This window comes from Manis javanica, chromosome 2 (genome assembly GCF_040802235.1).
Source record: "Manis javanica isolate MJ-LG chromosome 2, MJ_LKY, whole genome shotgun sequence".
NCBI lineage: Eukaryota > Metazoa > Chordata > Mammalia > Pholidota > Manidae > Manis > Manis javanica.
Genome location: NC_133157.1, coordinates 21,788,529 through 21,807,142, shown reverse-complemented (window position 1 = coordinate 21,807,142; position 18,614 = coordinate 21,788,529). Strand labels below are relative to the sequence as shown.

General features: G+C 40.2%; 1 protein-coding gene across 1 annotated transcript in view; it reads right to left on the bottom strand.

Annotated features, from left to right (window-relative positions):
* SVEP1 (sushi, von Willebrand factor type A, EGF and pentraxin domain containing 1) overlaps positions 1-18,614 on the bottom strand; it is a 171,624-nt gene that overhangs the window by 131,837 nt on the left and 21,173 nt on the right. Inside the window, exons 2-3 of the mRNA XM_073226361.1 lie at positions 16,101-16,356; positions 12,944-13,120 (exon numbers count right to left, since the gene is read on the bottom strand). Of these exons, the coding sequence (XP_073082462.1) occupies positions 12,944-13,120; positions 16,101-16,356 (433 nt within the window). The remainder of the gene's footprint in view (positions 1-12,943; positions 13,121-16,100; positions 16,357-18,614) is intronic.

Below are 18,614 nucleotides of genomic sequence, written 5' to 3'. Positions count from 1 at the left end.
AAATTTATTCATGCTAACTCCAAGTCCATGTCTGTGTAGCAAAGATTATAAAATAATAAAAGACATAGACATGATCTTGCCCTAAATGAACTCACAGGGTATTAGAGAAGAAGAACCTACCAAAAATGATAATACTATGTGTTAAGTAATAACAGAAAGAAAATATTTTAAGAGAACCAAAAAATCTGGATCTAACTGTGCCAGGGCAACGAATCTCTGGAAGAAGGGACGAGAGGGAAAGTTGCATAAGAGAAGTGGGTTTGCTGTGAATCCCGGAGGACTGGTAAGAACTGAACTGACAGACCAGACATGGGATGTGCTAGGTAAAGGGGGACAAAAATGCAAAGCCATGGGTCCAGGAAAGGGCTCGAAGTACTGAAGAGTCACAAACAGCCTGGGGTAGCTAGAGCACATACTGCTGCAATGTTCACACCCAAGAGATACTTTCACCCTAACTGAATCACATAGCTTTGATATTTCCTCTAAAACTTTTAAAAGAGACATAGTAATGTTTTTTTTAAATCTTACATTAAAGCATTAATTCAGTTTGTCAAAACAGAACAGGGTTGAGAAACCTGTGCTATTGATGTTTGGAACTTGTCAGTGGCTGTTGGGTGTCTGGGAGGATGTTTAACAGCATTCCTGGCTACTGGCCACTAAATGACAGTAGCTCCTTCCAGCTGTGACAACCCATGTTGTCTCCAGACATTGGGGGAAATGGCTCCCCATTGAGAATCACCACTAGTAGAGCAAGATAATTTAAATTAATCAAGTACTTCTTCTATGCTAAGCACCAGAGCATGCTTTTTGCACACATTATCTCATGTAATTTTTATAGCAATCCTATTATTTTTAATCCATTTTATAAACTAGGACACTGAGGTCCACCAAGGTCCAAGAATTTGCCAAGGAAAACACAGTGACAGAACTAGGATTCATGCCACTAAATACAATCAATAACTATTTATGAATCCATAGTTGTATAAGGACTGAATCTAATATATCTTGGCATCACCAATATTTAGCATACTACAGGCACACCACAATTTCACTGAGTCTGACTTTCCATAGCTTGGGTGATCATTTTCAAATTGCTAACATTGGCTATCATTCAAACTTGGCTAATCACCTATCATTTAGTAAGCACCAACCCTGTGCAGACCCCACAAAACCAAACATTAGGGAAACTAAGCTACAACTTGGAAACAACTGTTTATTTTAAATGCAACCTGGAAGAGCAGAAAAATATTCCTGGAACATTTCCTTGACGAATTATGACAGTGCAATGAGAGCTATGGAGGGACCATAGGTGGCGAAGAGATAGCTTGGATTCTGGGATCCAAGGGAGCTGGGTCTGCATGCTTTATAGTTGCATGACATCAGGAAAATTTCTGACATTCTTGAACACTGTTTCCTCCTGTGCAAATGAAAAACATAAGGAGGCAAAGACTTTGCAAGAGGCCTATGACTGTGGCATGCATCATTTTAGAGAACCAACTTCCAGAACCTCAACCATCATAGGTTCTCTTACCTAAATTGATGTGGCATCTTTCCACAATTACCCTTCAGTCATTCTTTCAAAAGAAATGCATACTTTTCACCACTTCTGATTCTTATTAGGGTGCACTGCCCCAAGGAATACACTTTCAGCACAGTTCAAAATCTTTGTATCCGGAAATTCTCCCTAAATTAAGGCAAAATAAACAGGTCCTCTAAGAAACTTCTCTTGCCTTTTATATATTTCAGTTAAATATCTTTCAGTATTTCCTGGCATTGGAAATGGAGTGTTTTGGTCCGTTTCTGGGATGTTTTCCATTAAGAAACCTTGTAGGGTGGGGAGGTTTGGGAGTGAGGGCATTGTTCATTTACCACCTTTCCTCTTCAACCCCCTGACTGCTGTCCAAAAAGAGGCCACTTCTTTCGAGGTGTCCCCTGCGGGTAAAGCAAGGAAGAAAATGTCCATAAGAAATATTAAAGGCGGCAGCGACTCTTTTCATCCAGCTGAAAACCTCAAGCAGCCTCTCTTGCCTCATTTATCAGCTGAAGTCTACAGTAATACGCTTGCCATTGCAATGTGCATTTCTTTTTTTCTGAGAAAATAAAGTCCAAGCTGGAGGACAGGTTTTATTGTGATAAATGTTTTCACAAATAGGTTGTCTGGTCGCTATCTGTCCACGAATTAAACAAAGCTAGATCCGTGGTCCCAAGACTTCAGTAAGAATATATTCATGCACATTTTAAGGTAAAATAATATTATCAACTATTGAATTGCTAGTTTATTAAGATTTGCACTGTTTTGATTTTCCCAAACCCAACTGGGTTAAACAAAGTGCTTCCAAGTGAAATAGTTAACAGGTAGTCTTTTAATAAGTCCTAGTAAAGTCTCTTTTGGGGACTTCCCAGAAATTTGAGAAAGTGAATGATTGTTATGATTGGGTAACAACTCCTTTTGCAAGTCAAAAGTTTCCTAATCTTCAGTTTTATTAAATTTGAAAAAGGATCCAAGGGACTTGTCAGCGACTAGATCATTTACAATACTTTCCTGATGATAAATAATCCATATGCTATTTTTGGCATGTAACTCAGGAGGGACTCAAAGAATCAAGTGATATCAATTTAACACAACTCTTTCAAGTTCCATCTACATACACATTTGTGCCAAGAAAGTTTTCATCATAAAACCGATAAAAACAAAAATAGAAATGAAGTCAATCTGTATGCTCTTATTCTAATCATGAATAACAGAAATCCATGGATCCATGAATTTAACAGTCCATCTCAGTAAGAGATGAATCTCCAAACAGTATCTTATTCTTATGTGTAATAAGCATTGAAATACGGTTGCAAATTATATACAATAACAATTGTAATATAACAACTCAATCTGACAATAATTTGGGTCATAGACATTTCTAAAATGAATTTCAATTTATATCCACCATTTTTTGTATCAGAGAGTAGAATTCTATGATCAATAAAAGGCTTTAGGACATAACAATATGTTGCATTAGAACAGAGTTATGCGGTGGAAGCAGAATGGAAGACATCTAAAAAAATGAGAAACCATGCAAAACTTGCACATTAAAAAAAGTTGCTTGTTCATGAATGGATACTACTAGAAGGAATCAAATTTGATACAGTATTTGGATTTCAGTGATATCATAGTTTTATTTTTAAATGTCAATACAGTATTATGGAAATACCATCTTTTAAAATCCTGCTAAAGATAGTTAGATGGCTTCTTAAAAATCAATGTGGGGTACATTGGTTTTCAATGTTTTTAAGGGTTACATGAATGAAAACATTTGAGGACTACTGATTAGCAGATGTGTCATGCTTTCCCTTTGTCTCTTTTTCATTATTACTGTAGAGTTACTTATGACGGGGCTGGGAATAAAAGGGGAAAAGGAAGATTTTACAATGATCAGGAATTGCTCATCATCCTCATTTTGACAATTTTAGAATACTGGGTATGTTTTTATGACAATACGATGCACTGACTTTGGGTAGATCGGTTCCATATGGCAATGTAGGAGAACTCTGGGTTCAGTTCCTCCCATAGACACACCTTATGGAGTAACTTCCTCTGAAAAAAACTGTCTGAGCAACCCCTACACAGGGGCCAATGAAAGCAACCCACATCAAAGCAGGTAGGACGAGCTGGGACACAATCTTGCCATCAATACCATCCCTGCCTGGAGACCCACAGTCAGGAGGTAACTCAAAACTCAGAGCTTCTCCATAAGGAGTGAATGGTTTGAACCCCACATCAGGTATCCCAACTTGTCAGAACTGAGCTTGAGAGAAAAGACCCCTAGATATCTAGCTTTGAAAACCAATGGGGCTGTAGGGAAAATGGAAGTTACATAACCAGGATCCTCACCTGATCCTAATCTACTTACCCACTACGCACGTGCAATGATATAATACTTAGCCTACTGTGCAGGCACATGCTTGCACACATGTTGGCAATAAGCCAGTATTGCCTGAGTTGCTATATAAAGAGCCTAGTGTTCAGGGCAGGGCCTGGAGGGGAGGCAGAGATGGAGATGGACACGTAGACTTGCCAGAGGCAGATGTGATTATAGCACATGACCTGCCACCATGAGAATAAAGCTTGGTGTGCCACCCCACCCCAGCAATGTTCCATTGTCATTATTTGGTCTCACAGAATCCACAGTGACCTTGCCCAGTGCTGAAACCCTCAGCAGAAACAGGTGCTCATGTCCATGAGACCATAAGGCTCAAATAAACTGCGAATCACCTCTTAAAGGGCTCAGGTGACTCCAGCTGAGAGGCAGCCCATCCAGAGGTACCCAGACTTCCTGTGAGTGAGGCTCCTTTGCTAACTCTAAAGCTTTCGTCTGAGGAGCAGGCATCTGGGCACCTGTTGATTGGTGGGCACCATCTTCTGGCTGCTCACTAGTCAGCAGGCGCTATCTTTTAATTTTTTGAATATTAGGTTTCTTTTTTTTTCTATTTTCTTCTTTTTTCTCTTAGCAGAGCTTTTAATAGATGTCTGGCACTGCAGTTTCTGCAGTTGTGAGCAAGGGACACCCCCATCACCTGGTTCTGGAGGCAGGGGCACTTACCTTCCTGTGTCCTATGGGGCAGTACGCAAGGAAGAAAGTCCTTAACTGGCTGCCAACCCCAGGACCCAGCAAAGGCAACAGAACCAGGAGCTCCATCTTTCTGTGAAGATGGCCTATTAGCTTTACCATCAGAGCTGCAGCCTGAGGAGCAGGCTTCTCAGACACACACATGTAAGTGCTCTGGAAAGCAATCCTTCCCGGAGATCTTGCAGGGTAGATGCTCTGTCTCTCAGGTTGGGAGCTTTCACAACCACCTGAGGTACCAGTTTTTGCAGCTGCCGACCAGGGGATGCCCTTGATGTCTGGCTCTGGTGGCTGGGGGGCTAGTTCCTGGGTCCCATGAGACTATGACAATTGGAGAGACAGTCTTGGCAGGCCACTCCACCCAGAGCCCTGCACAGACAGCAGACTGAAACACAGCCCCATCTTTCTGCCAATGAGGCCCATTTGCTTGTCCTAAAGCTCTGGCCTGAGAGGCAGTGTAATTCCAGGGAGAAAATGGGTTCCCAGCCCCAGGCAAATAAACCTTTGAAGCTGAAATCAATCAAAGAGAGAAATAAAGTGGGAGAAATCTACTTATCGCTTACAAGCAGTCGTCTACTCCTGCTTGCCTGTGTCTCTCGTAACCCAGCTGCAAAAACCCCACCAAATCTCTCCCGTCCAGGTGTGTGCTCGCTCCCCACCCACCCTGTAATCACCTATTGATATAGAGATGGACTTCTTTCCATCCCTTGGAAACACCTATTGATATGAAAATGCACTAAGGCCAGACAAGAGACTCTGGAAATACTGCAATTTTACACACAGGCAGGCTTCAGGTTTGGCACACAAGTGGAGGCTTCCAGAGATGCTTCCAGGGAATGGAGGCAGGTGGCGCCTCCTTTGTGCTCTCCCTCCGCCCTGCTCTAGCTTGCTGGTATCCCTCAGAAAGGCAATTATACAATACCTCTGGAGCCCTGATTTTTGTGGCTGTTGCCAGGGGATGCCTTAAGAGGGTCTGGTCTGGATGCCAGTGGGGCTTATGTTTGTGGTCCCACAGGACTGTACACATTTGTGTACTTTAAAAGCTGCTGCTGGAGAGCCTGGCTTCCCATCAGCTTGAATCTGAGTGCTGAGTGAGATCCTCCCCTTTGGATGACTGATTGGTCTTGGCACATCCTCAACTACTAGGGGCTATTGAAAATAAAACAGGCCACTCAATCATGAAGGTTTCGGAGACCACCAACAGCTAAGGTAAGATTAAACCATAACATTCATCTCCTACATGAGGCCACTCCTTCAGGTCTCGGAGAGGAGGCTGTTTTATCTAATGCACACAAACCAACACAGGAAGTCAAGCAAAATGAAGAAACAGAGGCTACGTTCCAAAACAAAAGGACAAGATGAAACTTCAGAAAAAACCTTAATGAAATGGAGATGAATAACTTATCTGATAAAGACTTCAAAGTAATGGCTACAAAGATGCTCAACAAACTCAGGAGAAAAATGGATGACCACAGTGACAACTTCAACAACAAAGAGATAGAAAATATAAGAAAGCACCAAGAAGAAGTCACAGAGCTGAAGAATCCATAACTAAACTGAAAAATACAATAAATTGACTTGGGCATTTGACGATGTTTCATACCTATGGTCTAATTCTATGTGTTTTCCTGTGACAAAATTATGCTAGACTGGAAAATGCACAATCAGGACTGAATACCTACCTCATTCAGTGGAAGAGTGAACAAACTAGCCTAGTCTAGGCTGCAGGTACCCATCCTCCTTCTTCAGTTAATGGGAACCAGTGTCAACATGCTACAATATTCCCTTATAAAAGGCAAGTAGGAATACATTGTACAAATTCCTTACACCTTACAAATCCATTATTAGGTACCACTGGGGATGGTTTTTGAAAAAAAAATCAGCTAAGCTCTGCTCAGAGAACAAGATTTCCAAATGTTCTGGTTTCCATTCAACAATTTCTAGAGCTCTCTGTCCTCTGTCTTTTCCAAACAAAATGTGGGTGTGTGCAGAGTAGGGGTGGGGATTTGCATGCATATATTTGCATGTCTAATATATGCCCACATAAATGTTCTAGTGTCCTCCTTTTATGAAAAACAATACAAATGGGGCTTTGGCTCGTTAGCTGGCCCTCAGCCTTGGCCCCCGTCCAGTTATAATTTTCAATCCACTGATCATTCCAAACTGACTGAAATGGAGTCGATTTCTGCAAAGGAGCAGTGTCCTCAAGACGCCTGTCTCCATACTCTGAATCTTTCAAATCCCTTCAGGGGAAATTCAGAACAGCTGCCCCTGAGTGGATTTACAACAGGAGTTCACTGGCTATTCACAACTGACTTGATGATCTAGGTATCTAAAAACGACTAATCTAGCAAACCAATGACACACTGTACTTGATTTATCACCGACAAAGTTTAACCAAAGTAAATAGTTTGCATTCAAATAAATTAAATATATTGTTGAAAGGGTCTTAGCATGTGCCTTTGTGCTAGGGATCCTGTGGTGCCCAAGCCAGACACGGAAACCACGAATTGCCTAAGATTTCAAGAATGAGTTCTTGACCATTTAAGAGGCTGGTATATTGCAGATGACCTCTGACCTACATCCTTTTTCTTGAGCACTTACTATGGGCTCTGAAGGCAGGGAGACACAGAATGAATTATAAAGTCACTGCCTATTAAAATCACTTGCCTGATGAAGTAGAAACAAAGACCATAGCTGAGTGGTGTGAAAGGGAGCCGGAAGAAGCATGAACAAAGGTCTGAGGAATGAAATTGCACAGTATTTGGCAGAAACTAGCTAGTTCCAGCTTTCAGCTAAAACGGTAAAGAGAGGTCAAATTATACAAAGCCTTCCTGCCATGCGAAGAAGCTTGAGGTGTGTTCTATGAATGAGTAATAATTTTTAAACACTAAGAAGATTTGTTTTTTATGTAACTCATTTTCTTCTTTCTAATATTAGGTCAAACCAAATGAAGCTGCTATTTTGTGAGTAGAAATGATTAAATATTGATGACTTCATAAAGGTCCAACTAATACTTAACAAAATTTGAAGTTATGTTTTCATTGTGGGTTTGTTTACTAAATGTCTGTCTCTATGGCCAGACTGTAGACTCTGGAGTCAGACAAGATGGGTTCCCACTCTGGCTCTATGAGCGGTGTGACCCAGGACAAGTTTCTTAACCAGAGAGTTACTTGTAAACATTAAGTAAGTTAATATATGCCAATGCTTTGAAAAGTGCCTGGAATATAGTAAGTGCTATTTAAATATCAGGTATTGCTATTATCAGTCATTATTGCTGTCATCATCGTCACTGTCACTGTCCAAATGCCTAAGTTAAAAATGAAGGATGAAGAAAGTAATACTAGACCTAGCGATGGAAGCAACACCTTTTCATTAGACTCAGTTTTGTAGTACAGTTCCCTTAGTTGAAGTTCAAAAGCTAATCCTAGAATATTTCTCAACCCTTTAAACCTCACCATGTAGTATTAAAATCCCACACCCGAATTTCTGAATCATACAAAATATTTACAGTAAATGAAACTGACCTATGTAGGGTTTTCTTTAAAAAACAAACAATATCATAGGCCTTTTATCAAGCATCAATTTACAACAAAAGTATTGATATGCAAATGTTCCTGGCCTTGCTTCATTTCTGGCTCCCCAAAGAATGATGCAGATAGAATCAAGAGGGAAGAAAGGACAAGAGGTTTGAGCTAGGGCTTAGAGGATGCATGTGTGGGTGTGCTTGTGTGTGTGTGTGTGTGTGTGTGTGTGTGTGTATGTGTAGGGGGCCATCTGAAAAGGTAAGTGCAGGATAGTTACAGTGGGAAAGAATGATGAGAAAAGGGAGATTTTAGTAACTGCTGTGGTCTATCTATCCCTATTTTGGACTTAGAGAAAACCAAACAGAAAACTTCTACTACTTTGAAACAGGATTTCTTTCACTGCAATGCCTCTCTTAGACTGGACCATTTGGGGATGGCTTTATAAGTATTATAATTGTGTTGCAAATTCTCTCTACCTAGTAAATTTTTTAGCATTAATTTAACTTCTATCAAACATGGCTCTGTGTTCAATGCCAGTATGTAAGTGGATGAGACATACATGAGCAAAGTACCATTTCACCTTGGATTATTTATATGTGGTCCTCACTTCCATAAAACCTATTAGCATACACTGTTTAAGACCACCAGCTAAAAGCATATGACTATTTTCAAGCCAACTCAAAGAAGTTTTGAGCCAAGGGAATTTAAAAGCTAGTTCAAACATATCAAATAATGTTTTATAAAATTGAGCAATTTTGACAAAGTATTACTTGGTAGTAATTTCTAATTAATATCTTCAGGCTTGCATTCAAGTTCAGGTGTTCATGATATGGAACAGATTCACAATTATTATAATCTTTTTTGTACACCAGAGTCTTGTCCATGAAGCCATGCCAGTGGTACTCAGGCCATTTTAAGCAAAGCCACTGCCTTGGACAGGGCATTGGGAGGTCATTGTTTGAGGATTCATGCAATCCTGACTGCTGACCCCACAGAACAATGAGAGGAAAAGAGAAGATCACAGTAACACCGTGGTCATCAGTAATCTTTGAAACATCCTTCAAGATACTTTAGAATAAAGAAGGGACCTCAGACTGGGAGTTCAGGGACCTTGATTCTTCTTCAGCTCTGCCACATAGCTCCTGTATGATCCTGGGGTAGAATTTCCTCACGACCCAAGGGAATGGTGAGAAAGCCCAACAGCTAGCTCAAGTATGCTACTTTTCTATGAAATTAATTAACAAATACAATTTGCAACAGCATGTAACTTTTCCTTCATCAAGGCAAACAACTTCTACTTTCTACAGTATCCAGTGGTACACCATGCCGCTGTGTTCTGGATTTTCATTAGGAATTCATCAGGTCAAAACTACTCCCCCTTTAGTAGGTACAAAGCTTCCTGATGGACAGGTGCATCTTCACCTACATGCACAGACCTTCCTTAACCTCCCTACAGCCCAATTTCAGGTTAGGCCACTGATCTAACAGCCCAGAATGGTGAAGTTCATAAAATAGATGGCGTCACTTATGTTCAAGTGTCTCATACTTGGCGTAATTATTTTAATGTTCATTCATTAACTTTCTTATATTTATATTATCTCACAATACTGATTAAGAATAAAATATATGACAGATTGAGAACTGATGTGCCAGATACTCTCCTAAGCACCCTAAGTATATTCTCTCAACCCAAAAATATATAAAATAGATGGTATATATATATATATATATATATATATATATATATATACTCATTTCTATATAGATATGTATGTGTCTGTGTGTGTATATATATACATATATATGGAACATGTGTATGTGTATGACTATATCATTATTAAGCCCATTTTACAGAAGAAACAGAATCAGCAGAAAATAATTATCCAAAAGCACAGTCTGTAATTGGCAGAGCTTGAATCTGAGCCAGATCTTTCTGTGTTTTTAAAACACTTTGAGCACAGTTCAGGGTCTGTGATCTCTGAAAAGCAATGTATATAAGAAGCTATTTTCAAAAGTGCAAAATACATGCAGTATGATATCGTGGAAATAACATAGGACTTAGAGAAAAGCCCTGGGTCCCTTCTGGGGTCCTGCTGAAGGCTGGATATGCCATTTTAAGCAAAATACTTGTCTTTCCCGAGATGCAGTAGGAAATTCTACAATTTCCTCTTTTAGAATGAGGGGTTTAGAGCAGATAATCTTTAAGGTTCCTTGTGGCTCTACAGAGGAATGATTTTGTCCTGAAAGGCATTATTTCTATAATAAGGATAAATACCCAGACTTCCAACTATTCAGAATGCAAGGTAATAATATCTTCTTCTTGAGCAATAAAATAGCTATTGCCTAGTCAGCCTTCATAGCTTAGAGGGTAGAATCTTAGGTTAGCCTTCCCTGGAGTCCCTTCTTTATACCATTGACCTTTTTATTTACTAGAAGACATCACAGTTTGTGATTACAAATTGATTTGTATGGTTAGATTGTTAAGTTCCAAAAAGGTAGAGGCTAAGTCTTTCTGCTCACCATTGAATCCCTGCCTGGTGCCTAGTCCAGGGCTTGACGTGGAGAAGGTGCTCAATAGCATTTGTGAACTAAGTAAATTTTAAAAGAGACTAACAGCCTTCCAGATTTACAGTACTAGATGGTTTAGAGCTGGTACGTCTTTTTGCCTTTCCAAAAGAAAAGAGTCTAGTAGTGAGTCTTTCATGCCATTGGAAGGATATCATTAGTTAATTTTCTTAGCTCCTAGCATGTAGGAGAAGCCACTGAGGAGTCTTCCCTCCTGCAGCTGAAGTCACAGTGTACGTCTTGGAGCTCCAATTCCACTTTTCCTAATCTCTTAGAAACAAATACGAAAGATGACAATATGAACATTTATATCAATGCGACTATTTAATTTAAATGTAAAGAAGTAGTAAGCTAAGGCTTACTCATTTATGAGAAGGGATGGATGAAGTAATCTTTTTGTGCTTGGTGTTCTTGGCTAGAACCAGCAGCAAAAGTGCTCCTGTCACCTGTACTGAGGCTCTGTTGACAGGCCCACCCAACCTCATACACCTTACAGACTTCTGTGCCTTTCAGCCTGGAATGGACGACTGGTCGCTGCCATGGCTACTTGGGCAACTGGGGGTAGTGGGTTTGTGAACTGCCCCCTCTCTCTTCCTGCAGCTTATCCCCTGGGATGCAAGATTATAGTGGCGTGGAGCTGTGAGGGCTGTGGCACAGCATGGCTGCTGGGAAGCCACATGGCAGTGGCTTGTTGGCAGGGAGTAGTTCAGCCTAAGGCCACACAGAGCGCAGACAAGCTGACTACAGCTTGGAGCAAAGAAAATGAGAGCTTCTGCCTGTGTCTGGTGGGCTAAGAGGAGAGGAGGGAGGGAGGGGGTGCTGGGGAGAGTGCCAAGCTGGGCTGTTGACGGGAGTGTGGGAAGATTCAAGGGGAGGCATTTTGCCAACTCAGAGGCAGTTGGGCTTATTTTTCCCCCCTTTCTTCTGCTTGAATGAGAAATCCTGCTGGGTGGAGTAGGAGCAGAGCCAAGAAAGGAGATCTTCTGCTGGGTGAGCGTGGATGCTCAGACCCAGGAAAAATGTGTCTGCCAGGTGGGAGCAGGGCCAGGGGAGGGAGGGAAAAACAAGGGAGGGGAGACAGAGGGGCAGCAAGAATGAAAGAACACAAGAGGAAATGACCTACAAGGAGAAGGACAGAACAAGGAAAAGAGAGAGAAGAGATCAGGTAGATAGGGGAGAACTGCGTTTCTGTGTTGAGGGGCAGGTCTTCCTACCTTCTAAATGTCAGAATTAAATAATGCTCACGTGAACCAAGCAATAAAAGAGCACATGGTACAATATAAAGCAAACCTACTGCTGCTGAACGTTCTTGGTGGGTGTTAATTCCCATGGGAATACATTTTTCCCAAACAGCAAATCATGGAAGAACTCTGTTATAAAAAACATGTTGCTTTTTAGGTAAAACAGAACAAACAAAATGCTATTACAGAGAAGCACATGCCACTTCTAAATATTAGATATTTCCTAAGCTATGGTGTGGAACATAAGAATTCTAAATTATTCTTGCCTTTCTAATAAAATATTAAGAATATAAAGATCCTCTTGTAAGGAAACCTAGAGGACATAAAGTTACAAATGTCAGTGAGGTAAATTCCACTTTGGAGTGATGCCACTTTCAGAGCTTTTTAATGTCTCCATGTGGAGACTTGTGAAGAACTAAAACACCATTAAGGGAACATTGCACTGTTTGTGATAATTCCACAAATGACAATGTGGCCTGAGGACCAGAATCCCACTGGCTTCAATCTCATACAGAAACTGAGGCATATTTGGCTTAAGTCCTTATAGGATGGATTTGACTATTCACCGATTACAAGTAAAAGACCCCAAATCTTCCCCCTCCCGGTTCTGAACCAAGACTTCAAGAGGCCTTGCAAGCTTCCATGCGCTCTCCTGAAACTGTCACCACCAAGTAAACAAGTCTGGGTTAGCCTGGTAGAGTCTGAGAGGCCACGTAACAGTCAGCCTAGTCATCTTAGACAAAGCCACTGTAGACCAGACTCCAGCCAGCTGACCCCCAAACAGTAAGAGAACCCTGTTGAGATCAGCAGGGCAGCCCACCCAACTCAGAGCTAACTGACAAATGTGTGAGTCAGCACACCTGAGACCTAAAGAGCTGTCCAACTGACCTATAGCCTCATGAGCAATCATAAATACTTAATGTTTTAAACTATCACATTTGGGAATCATTTTTTATACGGCAATAGATAACAGACATACAAAGTGGAGACTCACCTGTGCATTCATACTGTAGACCTTCCCCATAATACCCCTTCTCACAGATGCACTCAAATTGACCTGTATGTGTCCCACACTTGCAGCTTGCCATTCGGTCACAGCAGTCTCTACCGGCCTCACACAGATAGGAGCAATGGGACATATCCTCTTGAATAAAACTCCCAGAAGGCAGATCTATCAATAACATATGGCAGCAGGGGTAATAAAAAAATGAATTAACAGTTAGAATGTTCCATTCTCTAGTTACTAAGATTTAAGTGCAAGCTGGAGAAAAATATCTTTTCATATCCGACTAATTCCCAACTGCCCCCCACTCCTACCCAAATATGAATGTGTGTTATTTGCACTACTACAGACTGGGAATTTGTTCCAGCCAGTTAAGTTATTTCAGTCTGGGACCTCATCCTAAGTTCTCAGGGCTATGCAGGGTCAGGCAGAAATGAAGTATTTCAGCAAAAGGAATCTCCAGATGCAGCTGCAAGTAACACAGTCTGTTCCATGGGTCACTCTCCTGGCTTCCACACCAGCAGGGTTCCACTGCCTCAGTATGAGGTCAGGCAGCAGTAACTCAATTTCCAAAATCCTTGTTCAAATAAATAAATAAAACTACAATCCTGATGGCTTCATAAGGGTGTTGATTATGAGTCAGTTACTTAAGAATAAAGACCATCACTTCTACAGCTATTTGAAGACTTAAATAACAGCAACATACAAGTTGAATAATAGAACCAGGATCTGGTTTCTCTCTCAATTTTAAGTAAATGATCATATTTTATATGAATGGAGATCATACTGATTAGCTGAGCCATGCTCTTAAGTGAGGAAATGTTGGGAATTCAACAACTTAGGCAGAGCTGTTCAGAAAGTGATTCAACATTGTAGAGTAGGGTAAGGTTGACTATGACTGATCCAGAATGGACTGGCCTAGAATCAGGCAAACAATAAATTCCATTTACTCTATTGAAGAAGTTTGTAAGTCTTAGCCCAAATTCTAGCACTAAGTTCATGGTGCTAGGCCCACATACAATCATGGGACCCTAGTAGGAATTCAAATGTGTGAGTTTCAGCAAGCCCCACGGACTGCAACTGAATTCCTGGAAAGGAAATTGGTGATGGCCTCCATTATGGAACTTGTGTCTATGCATTTAAGACTCTCAACAGTAGGTAGGGGCAAAGTAAAGGGAAGAATTCACCCCAAGGGAAGGAGTCCAGTCCAATCAGGTGCCCTCTTAAAGCTCCATCTAATAGACTGTGGTGTGGGTAAGAGGTCTGCACCGTGGGCACTTAGCTATGAGACATGGGGCCACAGGTTTATTGACAATAGAGCAGCTTATGGAGCAAGAAAAATCTAGCTATCAAGACTGGTGCACTGGCATTGAGGTCTAAGGGAGAGATAAGTGAATGAGTTACATAGGGAGAAACTATTATTCTGTAACCTATGTTTATAGAGAATGGCCAGAAACATGGACAGTCTTGAAACCAAAAGTGGATCCATCCAAACTGGAAGAAATTTCAGAGAACATAGAAGCAGAGGAAATGAAGCTCATTTCCTTTGACCTGATGATGTCTTTTCAGAAAAAGCAGGACCTTTCCTTACCAAATCTGGAAACTCAGAGTATCATACATTCTAGATATTTATTTATTATAATAAAAGTTATGCCTTCCAAAACTCTGTGATATTGAAACCAAAGGAAAGTTCTGTCCCACCCTGTTTCTGGATCGACTTGCTTTAGGGCAAAAGGCCCCAACCCTATAGAACAGAGGGATGATAGGACTGGAAATCAGTTCTCTATACCACAGCTAATAATTTCAAAATCCCATGTAGTAACACAACCACTCTGATTCCGACTCAACATATCACTTTTCTCTGAGAAAAGGAGAAATGAAGATAGCCCCAGTTACTGAACTTCTGCCATTTGCTGAACACTTTATGTGGTGAAATTTAAATATTTTATTTCATCATCCTTAGACAACTGTATGGTGCATATTATAATATCTCCATTTAAAAGGTATAAGAAACTGAAGCTCATAGATGTTATATAAATTGCCTAAGGCAATGATAATAGCAGATAGTTACTGAGGGCTGAGTATCATAAGCCCTCAGCAACTTTTCTCATCACTTTATATGTATCAACCCATTTAATCCTTATAACAATCCTATGAAGACTGAACTATTCTCATTCCCTGCTATATTAAGAAACCAAAGGAATGCAAAAGTTAAATGATTTGCCAAACTTTGCTCAGCTAGTAGGTGAGTGGCGGGATTTTCTGCTGTAATCGTAACTAGCCTGAGCATGCTAAACTCTTTTCTTGGAAGTACAGTAGAGCTGATTCTGCTTAGTATGAACATTACTAATTGCTTGAAACCTCATATTCCCATGATTTTCCCATCAGGCTGAATCATTCCCTGGATACCTGCAATGATCAAGCCTAACTTGCTGCCTGGCTTTGGTGTGAGGCTAGATATCCTGTTATCTCCCAATCTGCACTTTGTCCCATGGCTTACCAAGACACAGGCCCATATTACGCCTGGAAGTTCATTTAACTTAAATCATACAACTAAACATCCTTCCAAATGGTGTACAAAGAACTATAATGAATGGATTTACTGATTTTATTCCCCGTTGGGGTAATGCTCTTTAACTTACAGATAAACATATGTATCTTTGAATCATCCAGTCAAGAAGCATGTGCTAAGTATTTATTATCCCTATTCCTTCTTCACGTGTATTTCTGGAAACATTCTGGTGAGATTCACAATGCATATTTATGAATGTTTACTTAATACTTTCAGATAACTGTAAATGAGACCTAAGCCAAGGTTTCCCACTCTGTGTGTGGCCTCAAAACACACCTAAATTCATTCCATTGATTCTAACGGTTCTAGGTGGGACCTTATAGATATTTTAGTTGAAAAGCACACTGTGGTTGTTAAAAGACAAAACAAACAAAACAAATATTCTTGTTGCAAGTAAGAGGGCATCTCATCTCTATTTATGAATTTCAAAATGACTCATAATACACCAAGGACATGTGGGCATCATGCTCAGGGAAGACTTGACAGGGTTTAGTTACCCCTCAGAGGGTTTCATGCAGTAAGAGAGAAGGAAACCCTGCTTACATGCATCACATCATACCATTAGGTTTCCATTACCTTCATGCAATGCCCGGCGAGCTAATGCCTCAAATTCCTCAAAACTGTGGAGTAGGTAGCAGTGCTCCTCCTTGGGGGTGGAAGCCATGTCATTCAGCTCCCGAATGTTTCCTTGCCATATGCCAAAAGTGAAGATCTCCACTCCAAAATCTCTCAGTGATGCTGCAACTGGTCTAGGATCTCCCCCATTGGAATACCCATCAGTGATGAGAAAGATAACTTTTGTTGAGTTTTCTCTAGAATGACGAAGAATTTGCTGTAATGAAATGGGGAAAGTTAGTAGGAGTTTGTATTGTGCTGGCCTACTATGTGCTTCCCTTCTTATGTAAAATAGTGCTTGTGAAGATCATCAGCATTTCACAATCATGAGGAACAGAACACTGATTGGTGAGAGTAAAACAGCCTAGAGCCTACTAACGGCCTCTCCCAGAGCCATAATAAACCTTAAAAGCATTGAAAAGTAGAAGCACTGCCATGGGCCTTGCTAATGAGGAGCAGCAAATGTTTATGGAATGAATGGTTATTAACATTAGCACTTGTTAAACTATTTTAAAATTGGTTTTCAGGCTGACAAAACATAAACCAAATCTGAGTCCTGTGTCTCTACTTCTAAGCGTATCCATCTATCTATCTATCTATCTATCTATCCATCTATCTATCCGTTTTTTCCGTCCGTCCACCCATCTGTCCATCTGTCCGTCCATCCATCCATCCATCCACCCTATCTATCTATCTATCTATCTATCTATCTATCTATCTATCTATCTATCTATCTATCTATCTATCTATCTATCTATCTATCCATTCGTCCATCCGTCCGCCCGTCTGTCCATCCGTCCATCCGTCCATCCATCCATCCACCCACCCACCTAGCTAAACCATCACATGATCATGTACTGGAAACCTAACTAGAAGAAAATTGAACAGAATATCTCTTCCAGAGTTAATAATGGCCAACCTGCTTCCTATATTTGTTTTTCCACTGCTCCTCCAAAATTGTAGAATTGATTCAATACTTCTTTTCTGGACCACCCAGGGTCAGCACAAAATCAGCTGGTTTGGCTGGTGCTCTATCTTCATGAGAAAATACTGACTTACTCAATCTGACACATGGACTTTGTTATTTTAGGACAAGTGATTTATGCTTTATGTGTTATACGCTACTCTTCTTTACAGATAGAAGAAAAAATGAAACCTTTTTAAAAAGGCATCTTTTCTGTAAGTTCTTTCAAGGAATTCAGTGTGTAATAGGCAGTAACTCAGGAGATGCTATATTCAGAAGGTGGTCAGAAAGAGTGACAATTATATCCTGTGTCTTATTAAAGAGATGATATGATTTAATAAATAGCTGCCTCAATTCACTTTAGGGGGCAGACTCAGCTGTATAATCCAGATTCCCTCAAATTATAAGATTCATGTCTATGTCAGATGGTTAATATCAAAAAGACAAGAAATAACAAGTTTGGGGGGATGTGGAGTAAGGGAACCCTTGTACACTGTTGGTGGGAATGTGTAAATTGATGCAGCCACTATGGAAAACAGTACGGAGATTCCTCAAAAAGTTAAAAATAGAGATACCACACAATCTAGTAATTCCATTTCTGGGCATATACCTGAAGAAAATAAGAATGCTAACTCTAGAAGATAAATGCACCACTATGTTCACTGCAGCATTATTTACAAGATATGGAAGCAACCCAAGGGTCCATCAATAGAATGAATAAAGAAGATGCATGCACACACACACACACTGGAATATTAGCCATTAAAAAGAATGGAATCTTGCCATTTGTGACAACATAGGTAGACCTAGAGGGTATTATACTAAGTGAAATAAGTCAGAGAAAGACAAATACCATATGACATCACTTACATGTGGAATCTAAAAAATAAAACAAAACAGAAACAGACTCAGAAATACAGAGAACAAACTGGTAGCTGCCAGAGGAGAGAAGGAGGGGTGGGGGTAGGCAAAATAGATGACGGAGAGTAAGACGTACAAACCTCCAGTTATAAAATAAATAAGTCAAGGGGATGTTAAGTACAGCATAGGGAATATAGTCAATAATATTGTAATAACTTTGTATGGTGATAGATAATAACTACACTTACCATGGTGAGCATTTAATAATATATATAAATGTCAAATCACTATGTTGTACACCCAAAACTAATATTGTATGTTAATTACACTTCAATTAAAAATACATTAATTTTAAATATACAGTTCATGTCTATAGAAAGCGTTCTTCACTAGTATATAATTAATAGGTATTGATTGCAATTGAATAATTCTTATCAATTATTTTTAATGTTTGTAAGCTAAAGATAAAGCTGTTAAACCCCAAATTAAAGGCAATGAAATTATACTAAAAAGAACTTTACAGACCATCTGGAAAGCCAGCAATTTGAGAAAAGGTTTTCAAATACTTCACGCTGCCTCCTTCTCAAACACCTACTACCACAAGCTGCTAGGCTAAGGGCATGCCAAAGAGGGTCAGAAACCAGCCTGGA